The 16,378-nt window shown below is 38.3% G+C and overlaps 1 protein-coding gene across 3 annotated transcripts in view; it reads left to right on the forward strand.

The window, feature by feature from the left end:
* Nucleotides 1–16,378, forward strand: part of SMAP1 (small ArfGAP 1) — a 93,260-nt gene that overhangs the window by 70,495 nt on the left and 6,387 nt on the right. For all 3 annotated transcript variants that reach the window (XM_052686346.1, XM_052686355.1, XM_052686364.1), the window contains 2 exons: nucleotides 1,158–1,242; nucleotides 9,139–9,269. In XM_052686346.1, the coding sequence (XP_052542306.1) occupies nucleotides 1,158–1,242; nucleotides 9,139–9,269 (216 nt within the window). The remainder of the gene's footprint in view (nucleotides 1–1,157; nucleotides 1,243–9,138; nucleotides 9,270–16,378) is intronic.

Below are 16,378 nucleotides of genomic sequence, written 5' to 3' on the forward strand. Positions count from 1 at the left end.
AAGATAAGTTTGAGTGTTCAGGTTCCCATTCCCCATCACTGCAGAAATGGAGTTTCTTTCATTGCCGATATTTCCCAGAGGATATGATATCAATGGGTGCTTTCTCATCTAAGGGGGGTGTTGGTAAATTGGGCTGTTCACTAGAGCCATCTTTGAGTACTCTTGAGTTTTGTCAGTGCTTTCACAAGCACCAAGCTCATGACTCTATCCTGAGTTTGCAGTAGAAGAAAGGGACTAGTAAATAAGTTCATACCCACATGATAATGATAATGGTGGGAGTAAAGTGGGTTCTGTTGGTCTCAGCCCAGTGCCCAGTCTGGCAGTGCTCTTCTACCATCACTCAGTTGTCACTTCTACTTAACAGCTGTGCTCACTGGTTGACCAGTCCACTTCACCTGTCCGTGATTTTGTGAAGTAAATGCATGTCAGACATTCATGTCTTGTTCATGTGCACAAGAGAATATGTTTGCCCTGTCAATGCTGTAAACCAGTTTATTTTAAAACAAGATGTTCAGGTGAGTTAGGATGACCAGCCAGATATTGGGGCGACATGAACTATAAATAGATTTATGAAGTCATTTTCATAATCAGATTTCATATCAATGCCACTTGCCTTCAGGCTTAGAAAGAAAAGACCAAAAAAACAGATTATGTCCTTCTGTGCTTAGCATCCACAAAGTCTGCAAGTTCTGCTGATACTGTTTTCAAGAAGGGTAAATTGTGTCACTAGTCTGCTGCTCATCTTTTAATGCAAGCTTTTGAAAACCTGAACCTTCTTAATGCTGCAGAACAGTATAGTTTGGAGGTTGAAGCTAGTCAATCAGATTACAGATGGATTTCTGCCTAGTGAATGATAAGCAGTGGCTCAGTATAAGATTTCGACTTTTTTTTTTCTAATTTATTTGGTAACTCTTATTTAAAAATTGATTACATATCAGCAAGGAATAAGGATTATGTTTTACAGTAATACGCCTCGTCCTTTATGATCACAACTGCAATTAGTCTCGTTACAAATCAAATTCATTACAATAAGCAAATACAGAAAAGAGCTTTTATTTTTGGTATTGGCTTAGCATCTGTAATGGGAATTTTTTAAGCATCATATCCCTTTCAGAAAAGTTAACTGTGATTTTTTATTTTTTTTTTTCCCTCTAAAGCCACAGAAGAAAGAGGATCAGCAATTAGAAGCCAAAGGAAGTCCAAAAAAGTCATCAGAACCCACTATTGACCTCTTAGGGCTTGGTAAGCAATAAATAATTACCTGTTTTTCTATGCAACGTGTACACATCATTTTAAATTTTAATAAATATGTTTTCATTTTCTCTGTGCTTACTGACATTGTTAGCTGAATTTGAAAACCATGACACTGAGTCTGAATTTAAAACTACAAAGGAAAATGCCATGGGGATCTGTGTATATCAATACTCGCGTTTTGCTAGGGAGAGTAATGAGCTCCTGTGGGAAGGGGAAGTTATCAAAGTGATCTTCAAAGAGCTTGTGGATTGTGATATTTCAATGTTTATGGTACTGGCATATTTTTTAGTTGAAATGCAGAGGTAATCTGAATTGTATTTCTCTAAAATGCCTTATATGATAAAATCTCTATTTTAGTTAAAAGAACAACGAATTGACTGACTGTAGCTGACCAATATCTTGTAAAACGTAAACACTGAGTATTGCAGTCTTGTGAACTGACTGTGGCAGTCATTCAGTTTTACCTTCTGCACATTTTGTTTTCTTCTCTAGCAGGTAACCATCTACTTGTTGTGTAAATAAACTGTTTTGGACTCTAATCATTTCATTTGCACCATCTGCCCATACAGTAGTGTTTTTATACTACTTCTTTGCTTGTTGAAGGTTATGATTATACGAATGTGTTTGCCCATTGGATAGAAACAGAAGATAGGAAAACAAAATATTGCAATAACTATTTTTAATCTCTCTTTTATTATGTAACGTTAGGAAGTTTCTCTACATATCGGGAGTGGATATTAGAATGCTTATTGATACACTGGTTACTCTAGATTTTGCCATAGTATTGACAGTTCATTGAAGGAGGCAGATAAGTCTTTTAAATGTGCTTTTTTAGCCTGTAGTACCAATTGGAATTTGTATGAAAATGATTTGTTTTGTTTTCATTTTCAGATAATAATGTTGCAGCAAGGCAAATAGTATTGTCCCTGTTTTAGAATTCATGCTGTCAGTCAGAATGCAATTTATTTTCCCTCTGTATGCAGAATGGCTGTAAAATATTGTTTTTGTACCGACTCCGTTTGTGTCACAGTCCGTATCTCATCTCAAGTAGTATGTTACCATAGGCAAGCAAAACTTAATTAAACAGGAAAAGTTAGATCATGGATATAGAATGAACCTGTTAAAAAGAAAAGTAACTCAAGCTTCATGGAAGGCCAGTCCTTTTTTTATTTTCCTTCACCAGACCGACATCCTAACTAAGAATTCAGATTTAATCAGTGTGTGGTTCTGAAATTGTCAGACTTCTGTAGTTTGTTAGTTATGGGTTGAAAAAAATCTTGGTAATACCATTTTATGCTATGATAATGAGCTCTGATTATGTAAAAATATAATGTACAATAGAAAGAGTATTATAATTGTGTTCAACGTTTCTTCAGTGGTTCTTCAGTGTAAATAAACACGGTGGGATATACAAAGGACAAAGTTTATAATTGTAGCAAAAAATGATGCTAGAGGAGGGAGTGTTAAGAACTTCAAATAAATTGAAAGGCAGTGTAATGAGCTAGCATCACTTGGAATCCACTGAGCTGCAAACGAGATGGATTAATGAGAGCAGACCTGCATAATTCATTTGGAGTTATCTTGTAATTAATTCTCGCAGTAGGCTGCTTGTTATTACTTTGTTGATTCAGATAGTATTAAAAGCAAGATCTCTTCAGTGCAATATATATGCCATATCAAACAATTTTAGAATGGATATGATGGTGTGGCTCATTCTTCTTACTGAGTGGACATATTTCTAATGACAGTAATTCATTCTCAGGACTTCATTCCTGCAAATTGAGAACAACGGTAGTTTTTACGAGGGTGGATCAGAGTCATTTGTAATAGCAAATTAGGTAATTTTAATGGATTGCAATTCATGCTGGAAGAATTCTTGCTTTTTAAACAGCCCAGCCTCTTGTTTTCCTTAGAATACATCTGTGCTAGCTTTGAGTATGAAGTTAACTTTCTTGGGTTATGAAGTTAACATAACACTTTGTGTGTATGTGTCTCTGCTGGGATTTAATATTGACCTCATCAGAAGGTAAACGAACTGTGAAACAAGACTTACCCTTAAAAAACAAGTAGCACTTATAACTGGACTCAATAATTTTCTGAAAATAAATTGTTTTTTATTTTTTTCTACTAAATTGCAACATCTTCAAAGTAGTTTGTTTAACAAATTGCATCTTCAAAACTTGTAATAGTAGCAGAGGCATGATGTCACTGGTGACTGTGCTGCCATGTTAGAGTTTCTGCTAGCCTTTGAAAATTGATTCATATAGATCCTTTGGGTTCCTTTTCAGAGTGGTTGTTACTGAGATTGTATTTGGAAATTCATTTTTTTGATGGTCAAGCTATGTAGACATTTGTGCATTTTGCTTTTTGTTTCAGAGTACCTTTTAGTTCAGTAATGCACAGATGCAGAAATTTGGGAAACAATGTGCACGAGCTGAATATTCTTTTGTTCTCCACAAACAATGGTGTTACTTAATGTTCATACTGTGAAGCCCCAAATTTTTTCCCTCACTTCCCAAGTCATGAGAAATCACAGTTTATTTCTGTAGGCTAAATCTGACACTACTGTTTTTTAATGATCTCTACAATTAGTTGGATCTTCCCCACACTGAAAGAGTGCACTGCAGAGAATGTGAGGATGTTAATGCAAAAATTGGTAACATGGGATTTTATAACATTAATTTTTAATAGGGATGTTATAGGAAACTTTTTTCTGTTTGAAAGCCACAGCATGTGAGCCAAAGTTCTTTGGCATTTAAGGCATTGTCAAGACTCTCTCCGTCTCGGCAGTGTTAATCCTGCTGATCCTCTGTGCTGCTCGGCAGCTTGGGGTTTTCTCTTACAAGTTATGTGATTCCACTTATGTCAGACTGGTGAAGGAAAGATAGCTTTAAAAAACATTTGTAAAAAAGAAATCGTGTTTGTGTAGGATAGTAGGAATTATATAGCACTGCTGATATATTAAGATTGTGCTTAGGTAGGTATACAGTGTATCCACCCCACATGAAAATACGCACAACCCCTTGGTGCATGTAGCTTTGCTAACTTTCTGGTTCCCCAGATTTTATTTTGAGAAATTCTGTACAGAAAAGAGCTTCCAGTGAATAGTTCTACAAAGATTTTGACAGTAAATAAAATTTTAGTAATGCAATAAATAATTATTCCATTATTCCATCATTTGTTTGTATCTCTGTCACAGATTTTGTTTAAAGTCTTCAACTGTTTTTCTTAGTTCTGTCTTTTTAGCAATTTGGTGCAGTAAATAATCAGATACATATTCAAAATATCTCTTCTACTGCAAGTTTTAGTGTGACTGTCATGTATAAAAACACAGCTTAGATGCTAAGTCTTGTAAATAGTTTGCTCCTTTATAATTAGTTTCAGAAATGTAATGCAAGGAATAGGTCTTTCTTACTGCTTCTCTTTCTTGCCATGCCTTTACATCTGCTATATTGGTCACTCACCACTGGTGCAGAGGAATGTACCACGTATTAATGCTGTGTATTAAAGTTTTCATAACAAAAGGAAGCACTGAATCAGAAATTGTATTGTCAGAAATAAATAAAATATACACTACAGAAAAGCTATAATGGTAAACATCACTAGAATCACTTACTATGCATATCCTGGCAAATAGCTTTTGTTTCTGCTAACAAATTTAAACAGGACTTCCTGTTGTGAAAGCATGAGCAATATCTGCTGTTGCAACTTCTATCTGCCATACTATGCATATTTACCTGTCATGTCACTGTAAGGGTAAAAAGTAAGGATTTAGGTCTTCTGGAGATGGGAAGAGCAACAAAAACCAGCACCTGATGACTTTCCTCATGACCTTCTCCACCTTAGTGTGACACTTCTACCTGTGATATGCTCATGTTGCAGGGGTTGTGCTGCATCTTGTCCTTCATCCTTAGCTATTGGTGTATTCTCTACAAAGGTGATGGCAGTTCATTAGAAATAGTTCATTAGAAATAGTTTCAGAGTAACTGTGATCATCTCCCTAACATATACGTTGGTTAGAGCTATGCATTTCTCAAAATGTATGTATAACTTGATCTGTTTTTGACTAATTCCTGGAAAGACTGCAGGCATGTTTCCTTCTCTCTCTTGTCATCAGTTTTTATTGGTAGACAGTAAAAGTTGAATGAAAAGTAACATTTTTAGAATATTAGAATTCAGAACTCATCTGGAGCATCTTTCATAGACTAAAGAAGTATTTTAAAGTTAGGAGAGAAAAGAGGAAACACATTCTAATCAGTGGCTTGACACACTGTAGTTGGGAATATCCATGATCTCTATAAACGTGTAAACGATTAACGGAAACACAAGTTTGTGTATGCCTGCACACTTACATTTTTATAACTGTGCTAATATTTCTACAAGTGATAAACAAGACTGAAAACAGTTTTTTTTCCTACATTCTGAAATTTATCTTGATCTGGAATCTTCCAGTTTCGTGGTGCAAAAAAAATGTTTCAGGATTTGCTAAATATTCCAACTGTTGCATTTTTGAGAAAGGACTAAGACAGGATCTGCTATTAATATTACTTACACAGAGCTAAAACTGTGTTGGAAGGAGTCATTCAGAATATCTCATTTCTGCACTGATGCAGGCAGAAATACTTTTGGTGTAAAATTTAGTAAAAGGTTGAAAACATGTACATTATCAAGTGTTATTCTTACACTTCTAGCTGTTACAACATATAGCTGTTAAAACAGCTTTGGACTGATCTAGCAAAAACCCAGGTTTCATAATATTAATTTATAACTAGCATATTAACTGCTTGAAAAATGCCATTCTCTTATAACGATTGTATTCTACCGTGAGTGTTTTACATATGTGAAATGCTTGTTTTACTAAATTATTATGTGTGTATTTAAAGTCTTAGATGATAAACATTTTTAGATTGAGGGAAACTGAACCACTTTGGAATATAAGACTTTTTCTAATCCATATGACTCCCTGAGAAAATGAAAACATTAAATTATTAATTCCAGACAATCCATTTGCATGAAAATTATGCACTATTCATTCCTAAATTTATCTGAAGCAGCCAACCTTTTGGGAGATGTTTTTGGAACTGCCTGCCTGCAGAATGACCTCAAATGAATAGAGCACTTTGAACTACCAGAAGCTCATTACTTGCTTGACAATACACTTATTTGCATGCATCTTAAAGCGCTGTTGCGGGCAGAATGATGGATCAGATTATACCTACAGTGTCCACTGGCTTCAAGTCATCAGAACAGAAATAGGAGAAGGAGGAGACCTTCATAGCTAAGGTATAAGCAGATATGCCGTAATGGAAGATGACCTTGTTCTTCAGTTCTGTTGGAGATCTCCCAGAAAAGTCAAATGCTGACATAGGAATTAAATGGACTGATGTGGCTTTTTAAATCATAGAATCACAGAATATGCCCAGTTAGAAGGTGCCCATAAGGATCGCTGAGCCCAACTTCAGTTCAATCCCTGTGTCTGAGAGCGCTGCCCAAACGCTCCATGAACTCCGGCAGCTCGGGGCTGTGCCCACTACCATGGGCACCCTGTGCCATGCCCACAGCCATCTGGTGAAGAACATTTTGCTAACCCCCAGCTGCCCCTCCCCTGATGCAGCTCCATGCCATTCCCTCAGGCCCATCGCTGTCAGAGCAGAGCTCAGTGCTGCCCTTCTGCTCCCTGTGAGGAGCTGCAGCTGCCATCAGGCCTCCCCTCAGCTCCTCTGCTCCAGGCTGAGCAAACCCAGGGACCTCAGGCACTCCTCATCCACCTAGCCTTCTAGAACCTTCACCATGTTTGTAACCCTCCTTTGAGCACTCTCTAACAGTTTAATGACGTTCTTATGTTGTGGTGCCCAACGCTGCACATGCTGCTCGAGGTGCGGCTGCACCAGTGCTGAGCAGAGCTGGATAAATTGCTTTAATCCTTCTGTCATTGTTCAGTTCATTGTTTACTTTTAGCATATGAGATCTAGTTATTTGAAGGCGTTCTTTGGCGATTTTGCCTTTGTGGAGTTCCTTGGTTTGTCTTAGTCGTTGCAGACAGCATAATTGTCCTCACAAGCTTTGGGAAACCTGAAACAAGAAACACGTGCTGAGGTTTCATTTCTTGTGAATGCTACATGTGTCTGTCTTTGTATCCTTGCCTTCAAGGTGCTTTGTCACTGGATCTGCATGCCTTTGCTAGCATGCACAATTTGGTCTGCATTTCACATTGATAGGAAGAGGATTTGAGAGTTGGCGAATACCAAGCTACTTGTGATCCTGACTGATGCTAAATCAAATTACAAAATCATTTTGTGTATCTGAAGAAGTCTCTGAAGACTTGCAGACCAGCACCCTTCCACCTGGTTGTTTCTTAATTCCTTGTATGAAAAAGATGCTGTAAAAACCTTCAGGGGTTTTATGTACACCAAAATCAATTCAGAGCTGCAGTTTCTATAGGAACTATAGCTGTGCCTCCTGAGACACATAGGATAATGTCTGTATAGTAAGACAGAATACAGGTATAGATTCATGGTGATTACTTCTGATACGTACCACGTTGTCAGATTTTGACATTCATGACTTCGGTGTTTTCAAGTTTATAGTAGTAGCAGCATGAGTCTTTAGAATAAATATTTACATTCAAGGCAGCCAAGGGGGGGGGGGGGGGGGGGGGGTTCATTTTCCATCACAGTGTGGTGGAAGGATAAAATAAGAAGGCATCTTTGAGTGGGGATGTTTTGGACTGATCGTTTCAGAATGCAGTGCCTTCTGGTAATGCAGTGCCTTTCAGCTAACAGCTGAAAGTCCTGGCAGATCTTCTGTGATGATTTCCTCAGTCAAGTGATTTCCAGGCTGATGAAGTGTCTGGTGGTGCTGTGAGGCTCCTTTGTTCCAACCTGTCAGTATCCTAGGCTTCCGGGAAGGGCAGTCTCCAGCTGCTGGAACTGCAGTGAGTTTACATGTGACTGAACAAAGTAATGAAAAATGATAATATTGTACATGCAAGCTGACAGATCTCGCTGTAGTCTGCCAGTTAGTTGCGTTCTTAAATAGAGAAGTAGAGAAGCAAAGGGAGATCTTACTTCTAAGTAATACATTTACTCTTCCATGTTTTTTCCTTAAATAAAGAATAAATAGAAGTTGTGCTGTGTTTGTTCTTTGCCAGACAGCAAAGAATGCTGCAGTTGTTTCAGAGACAGAATTGTATTACTTTAAATAAATGTTGGTAGATTCTTATGATTTGCTTTTAATTAAACTTTGCATCTCAGCCATGATCTTTACTAATCAGACCACTTCTCTGTTCCAATTAGAGTTCCAGAATGTTTTAGTTACCTCACATTTGTCTATGCCTCACACTTTTCTCAGTGGTAGTAACAAATGCTTTGTGTGTTATTACTAGGATGTTCGTGCATGGCTGTTACTGATCAACCTCTGCTCTGGAAATAAGTGTTCATCAAACACTGGAAAATAAGTTCTTATAGCTTAATACAAGAAAGAAGTGACTGTTTTTTTTCTGTAATGTTAATCAGCTGTTTTTGAAGGTCCTTGGCGCTTTTTGAAGTTAATAAATGGTGATCTGTATTCTTTGTTTTAAATTTGGAATGTACTAGTATGTTAGTCTGTAAATGTATGTGGAAGCTTCTTACAGATATATTTGAAATTAACTACACGTGTGTGGGTGATGTAAAACAAAAATGATAATCAAATCCTTTAATTAGAATGCTAGGTAAGTTAAAATTTACTTTACAGAATCTTTGAATAATGAGAACAATCCTTTGTTAGAAATGGAATATGAGGGTGGTGGTGGTGTGGTGGGCAGCTTTAATTATTTTTTATTTATTACTCATAAAAACACCTGCCAGTTTTCATTTTTAAATACAATTTTGTTGTCCTTTCAAGATGGTCCAGCTGAAACATCAGTTGCAAATGGAGGCACTGCTGCTGCTGCCACAGCATTGAATGATGACTTGGATATCTTTGGCCCAATGATCTCTAATCCTTTACCAGCAGCTGCTGTACCTCCCTCTCAGGTAAGTGTTATTTACTTATATCTGTTTGTGTAAGTATGCGTGTGCATGCACATATTTCCCATCAAGAAACTGTTCATGTGGGGTTTTAGAGAGAAAAAATACATGCTTCTGTATGCTTGCAGCTTGAGACTCCAGCTGTAATGCCTATATTTTTCTCACCTCTTTGGCCTTCACTGGTACTTGGATGTAGGACTGGAAGGTACTCTGGTCTTCTTTTTTGATTCCTCCTGATTAGTTAGCTGAATTATTTTCTGTTCTCTCCTTGTTTGATGGTAGTCAGTTTCTTCTAGTTTATATTGTCGTTTTTTTCTTCTCTCTCTCTCTTTTTTTTTTTTTTTTTTTTTTTTTTTTTTTAAGTATTCTCAATATATTTTTTACTGAACTTTAAGTAATACTTGTTCTGGACTTCTTGCCCCTGCTAATAGCAGGGGGATTGGAACTAGATGATCTTAAACATCCCTTCCAACCCAAACCATTCTATGGTTTCTATGATTATTATTGCGTTGTAATACTAATAGGACATACAGCAGATGCTTCTTTCCCAGACTTACTGGAAATTTGAAATCTCAAGTGTCTTATTCAAAATCAAGAATGAATATCTAGGAAATCTAATACTGTTTCTGGGGCTGATCTGGCTTTTGTTTCATCTTGGAAACTTGTATGTCATACCTTCCTCAAAGAAGGGGTAACATAACCCTGCATGTGGCCCACTCCCTCTCATAGACTGATGACAGTTTGAAAGAGGCCCCATTGCCCGGTTTGCTGTAGCTAAGAAGGGCAGTTTTCAGCCTCAGAGAAATAATGTGTTGATGCTGAACTTGGCTGATACGGATGAGAACACACTTGCACTGACTTTCATCCTCAGAGCAGCTTTTGAGAGGAAGGCTTTGCCCCACCTGTGGAGCCCTTTTAAGATAGTTTTTGAGGCTTACACTTGCAGAAGGCTTTCTGTCTTGCCTAGTTGAAATAGGAAGGACCTTATGCATTCTTGAATTTATGGCTTGGGACCTATGATCTGTATTGATTTTTCCTTATCCAGCAGTTCTGATATAAAAAATGGAAGGGATGATAGAAAGTAATTCTAATTCAACTGGCATATCGTAATTTTGTTTCAAGTGTTCAATTTATCACCGCGGTCAACTCAAGGCATATTGCCATTGTAGCAAGATTTGACTGTGGTTTTTATTCTTTATCTTTTACTCTCCTCTTACCTACTGGCTGCTGAAGACCAACTTTGTGAAAAATGCTAGGTAGGGACTGAAATCACACCTCTTTTTAAACATAAAAGGTACACATAAGGCAAGCTTCCCTGCGTGCCTTCAGCCACTTGTAAATGATGAGGGAAATGAGTGGTTTCAGTGTGTTAGCTAAGATTGCAAAGGAAATTGTTGGTATGGATTTTCTTGGCTCTTGTGGATGTCTGTGTTCAAAGCGCCAGAAAGAACACTAAGTGCATGTTGTCCTACTATTCTACTGCCTTATGTCAAAATTGATCTAGATAAATCCACCTATAGAGCTAGATGTGAAAAGCAGTAAGCCATTTCCAGCTTCACTGAGCTGTTTAATGTATCCAATTTTGTTGTAGATTGGGTAAATTGAAATCTAGAATCATGAGGTTTCCACTCAACCCTGTAATAAACGAACCAGTGATAGTAACGCATATAGTGGAAAAGATTGACTTCTGGTTTTCACTTTTTCCTGCCTTTCTGATACTGAAAGTGGTTTTCTCTGAGTGTAGTTACTGTTGGTTCAGGACAACAGGCTTTGGGGGTGCAGTCCATGTTGCCTAATCAATCTTTTCAGAGAGCTTTCAGAATGTCAGCTTTCTCTTGATTTGATTCTGTGAGCAAGTGATGTGACCTGGCTAAACAAGTGATTTAGCTGTAGAGTACGGGGAATCAAAAAGGTGTTGTGGTTTAACCTGGCCAGCAGCTCAGCACCACCCAGCCAGTCATTTGTTGACATGATTGTCTGGGTGGTGATGATTGCTCATGGATTAAATAGTGGGATGGCTGCAGTGAACTGAATGGTACGTACCAGTAGTTGAAGGAAACCAATTGTCTAAAATACATTCCTGTGATAAAGATTAGCCCTGGAACTTCTGTGTGTGGGTGAAATGTTCTGAAATGTGTAGTTTATTACTGATTGTGCAGGTTTCGAGAACAGGTATAGCACTAAGTAAATACATTAGGAAGCATTAAAAAAATGGAAAATATTAATCTCAATATTTGGCATCGCCTTGTGTTCTCTAAAGCCTGAACATTACTTGCAGTTAACAAACCAGCCAAGATTTGTGCTGATAATTTGCTTTTTTCTCAGAGCCATAATCAGCAGTGGTGAACAGAACTTTTATCAAAGATACAGCATCATGCAAGATAGAATTCTTGGCTATGTTCCTTTTTTAATCAGTAATCTCAAAGAATATGTAATGTAAACAGATAATTTCCCCAGTTTAGACACAGGGAAATGGAGGTAGAAGGGGGTGATGATTAAATAGGTTGCTTTGCAAACTGGGACAGAGTTAATATTCCTTTTTCTTCTACATCCAAAAAGGTCTTGTAGGTCTGGATGGTGGTACCTGGTCTGGGCACCACTTCAGGAAGGTAGTTGATGGTGCCTCTCATTTGTCAGTGACACGAGTAGTTTGCAATATCTTTCGCTTATGATCCAGATACGAGTTGGATAGGATTCAGAAAAGAGTCAGGAAGATACTAGGGACTGGAAACCATGCTTGGTAAAGAGAGATTTTAGGATTCACTCTGTTTAACTTACTGAAGTAAAGAAGTTATATATGATTATGTTCCTTGATTATTTTCTATGAGAAAACAAGTGGGAAACTGGGGATAAACACAACAGGTTTGTGAACATCAAAAGAGAAGGGAATTTGATGCTGTTCCTCAAATGGATTGGCAAAAACAACACTTAATTGTTCATTGCTCACAGGATTGGTTTTCCTTTTCAGCTTAAGCCTTCAGAATAGGATTTAATGTTAGGTTAGGGTTTGTATTCTTGTGGCACGGTGGAGCACAGAGGTGTTCTATTTGAATGTTTTGTTATAAGAATGAAGGGAGGTGATGTCCGAAAACCTTAGGTATCATGACAGCTGATGTAGCCAATACATCATTTTAAATGAAAATAGAAGTATTTATTTTTCATTCTGACTTTTTTAGCTTTCCTTTCAAATGTCTTCATTACAGTCTTCAAAAATACTCCAAATATTTCTTCTTCCTATTCGGTATGGCAGGATACTAATAAAAATATTGCATTTGTAAAGGACTGGTAAAGAACAATGGGGTTGCATGCTTTTTCTAGAATTTTGCCTATTAGCAAATTTCAGAGGTTTAAAAGTAGCTTAACCAGCTCTTACTGTAAAGCTAGAGAAAGGGTATATGCTAGAAAATGACCAGTTATGCGGTGTTCATGAACAAGAAAAAGGAAAAAATGACATGTTTCTGTATTCAGTAAATGTACACTTTTAAAATTGAAGATAAACTGTATTTGTACAATGTTTTTTGTTACCACACATTGTATCGGAACCAAAGGTGTGCCGTTCTTAGCTGTAATAAACAAATGCCTTAATTATTTTGGGCAGATATTAGTTTCAGATTTTGTATGGGTGTATCCTCCAGCAAAAATGTGATCTTCATTCTTTGCTGAAACTTGGAGGGAAGGGGAGAAGGAGGGAATGGTGAGGTATGAAGTTTGAAAGCACCGATTCACCGAAGCACTGATGCTTTCCCCAGGCAGGATGTTAAAAGCCACTGAGATTACACTTCAGTGTTTTGTTGGGTTTTTTTTGTATGTGTGTTTTGCATTGTACTGGGAGCTGAGAGTTGGTTCAGGGGCTACAAAAATACACTTTGGTACAGATGCTTTATATTATCACATCTGTTTCTAGACAAACCTTCACTTAAAGCAGTAATATGTTTTAGATAGCTCTATGTTCTCAGATACTCATTTTTCCCAGAGGTGTATGTACCTATGTGACTGCTGCAGATCAGCAGATGAACTTCAGCTTTTCAACAAGCTGTGGTGATGAGAATGTTTCCTAGTCCTTAGTTTTTGTGCAAAAAAATGATTTGTTCAGAAGCTTGCTGTGCTGTGTTATCTATGTGGGGTCTTACTGGGGAGCTATTGAGCCCTATTTTTATGTGACCCATTGAGTTGTTTATAGCTTCTTCTTGTAGGGGGCGTGGATTGACTCTGTTCATGGTGACTGTAATTGGTTACTGCCAAGCTTATCAAATCTATTTCTTAATCATAGGAAGTGTTCTTGTTTCCTAATTATTTGTCTGCTTGGATTTGCTCAGTTTATCATCATTGAGACAGTCAGAGAGCATGGGAAGTCTGTGGATGAATGCCAGGATTTGGTGGCAGGCTGGGCATAGGGGTCACATTGAAGCTTCTTATTTAGGTAGTCACCGTACACTTCCACTCAGTATCCAGAGCAGCCATCCTCTGTATTCCCAACTACAAGCACAAATGGAAGCTGCTCAGGTTTGGGAGTTGGTCATTGGAACTCCCCAGTGCTGTACTGCTCCTGGACCTGCTTCACCACATTGTTCAGAATGTGAGTGAGAATGTCAGTGGTGAGATTATGGAACTTAGAAAGGGGTTCAGTGATTGGTAAATTATTAAACTATTTGTTTTTGTATCAGTGGCTGCTTGCTTACCTCTTGAAGATGCCAAAGAGAACTTCTGCATAGTTTAGAATTAAAGTTCATTGTGTTTTAACAGTGGTTAATGCTGGTCCTATGTTCTTTTTTATTCATATGTGTTCAAGTAATTCCAGCAATTCAAATATTGCTGGAATCATTGCACAAGATTTTAATTGTTTTGACATCTCCTAAGTGTTGAATTTCTCCTCTTTGGTGTTGGCCTTTTTTCAGTTTTGGAGCCTCTTTCACTTTTAAATTCTTGTAACTTCTGATATGAGTCTTGATTTTTCTCACACTGAGTGGCAAGAGTGTGCCACTCAGCTTTCTTTTCTTATATGTTAGATTCTTGATGAAAAATATTGCTTCAAGCTATATGGAGACATTCAGTTGAAACTACTCCCTGTGCTTCTTTGGTATTACATCTAAAGAATGCAGTACTTCGGAGAAGATAATGAAGTCTGCAGTATACTGTGATGTCTCTTCTTCCTGGGGAGCTTGCAGGACGATGGTTTCTGTAATATTGCAATCTGTGCATTTTAAGATGCATTGCACTGTCTTACTTGGCTGCAATATACAAACTAGGATCATCCACGCTCATCTATGTTTCCTAAAGATGTGGTCTAGATAAAGGGGCTTGACAGAGGGAGTGAAAAGTAGAAAGTTTGTTCTATAGGAACTGTTTCTGCATGCTAAAAATTTGTAAGCATTAGGAAGTTTCTCCAGACTGCCATAACTGGACCATAGTAACTAAAGATGTACGTTGTAAATTGCAGAAGCCAGAACAAGCTAAAGAATTGCTAAGGAGAGCTGAAATGTAAATATGGTTGATGTTGTTGCAGTACTGGGATCTGCATCACTCTGAGACTGGCGGAAGAGAAAGAATCTAAAACAGCTCTTGAAAAGCTGTTCTAATAGTATGCATGCTCACAGAGTTTAGAGTGGAGGTAACAGTGCTAAGAGGCTTACGGTCTGATGGATGAATTATGTAGATGAGGCAGAATAGCACATAATTTGTTTTGGTCTCCAGACAGGTCAGTTGTGTGCTCTGTTCTTAGTTGTTTTGTTTCTCCTAGCCCATTACTGGAAAATGTGAATTTATTAAGGTAAGGAGAAAATTCTGTCCTCTGCCTGGAAAGCTGGGGACAGACGGAGCTTATTTGTCCAACTGCTTTACACAAACAGTCTTTATGGAGAGCAAAGTTAACAAGGATGAAAGGAAAGTTTCAGGATGATCAAAAGGAGTAGCATTTAAAAGAATTTAAGGTGGATGTTGAAAGCTGGTGGAAGGATTCAGCTGAGAGTTAGCTAAAGAACTGAGACAAAAACAGCTGTGTACTTGCTAGACTACAGAAGTATTTGATTTGTTCAAAACCTTAGAAACCAAAGCAGCGAGAAAATTCAGTCCTCTTAAACATCTTCATATGATCTGGGTGATGGGGGCAGAGTGCACCCTCAGCAAGTTTGGAGATAACATAAAGCTGGGAGGAGTGGCTGGCACATCAGAAGGCTGCGCTGCCATTCAGAAGAACCTGGACAGGCTGGAGAGCTGTGCTGGCAGAATCCTTATGAGGTTCAACAGAGAGAAGTTCAGAGTCCTGCACCTGGGGAGCAGCAACCCCAGGCTACCAGGGCATGCTGGGTGCCACCATCTAGAAAGTGGTCTGGCAGAAAAGGCCCTGGGTGTCCTGGTGGGCACCAAGGTGAACTTGAGCCAGCAATGGGCCCGTGCTGCCAAGAAAACTAATGGTATTCTGGAATTCATTAGATAGAATATTGCCAGCAGGTCTAGGGAGGTAATCCTTCACCTCAGCTCAGCATTGGTAAGGCCACACTGTGAATATTGAGACCAGTTCAGGGCTCCCCAGTACAAGAGAGATGTGGACAGACAGACTAGAGAGAGTCCAGCAGCGGGGCCAGTATGTTGATTTAAGAGACTGTAGCATCTCTGCTATTAGGAGAGGCTGAGAGTCTGGAAAAGAGGAGGCTCAGGGAGATCTCATCTGTGCCCACAAATACCTGAAGGAAGGGTGCAAAGAGGACATAGCCAGGCTCTCACAGTGGTACCCAGTGCCAGGACATGAGGCAGTGGGCATAAACTAGAATGCTCTGATCACCAAGAGCACATATGTGCTGTGTGGGAGATGGAGCATTGGCACACACTGCCCAGAGACGTTGTGGAATCTCCTCCTCAGAGATTTCCAAAGGCCATCTGGACTGCTACAGCTGTCAGACCAACTTAAAATATTCAGGACACCATGAACATTATTTATTATTTTGTAATATTTAGGGAATTTAAAGCCAAAATCAAAATATTAATTTTTAGTCTCCTGCGTTAACCTAAACTTCTGCTGTCAGCCATGTGCAGTTGTTATGGCAGATGGTAAATGTGATGGATTCAACCACCATACTTATGGCTCTGGCACATATGGCTGATATTTTATGGTAGAAATT

This window comes from Tympanuchus pallidicinctus, unplaced genomic scaffold (assembly GCF_026119805.1).
Source record: "Tympanuchus pallidicinctus isolate F22 unplaced genomic scaffold, pur_lepc_1.0 scaffold1, whole genome shotgun sequence".
Lineage (NCBI taxonomy): Eukaryota > Metazoa > Chordata > Aves > Galliformes > Phasianidae > Tympanuchus > Tympanuchus pallidicinctus.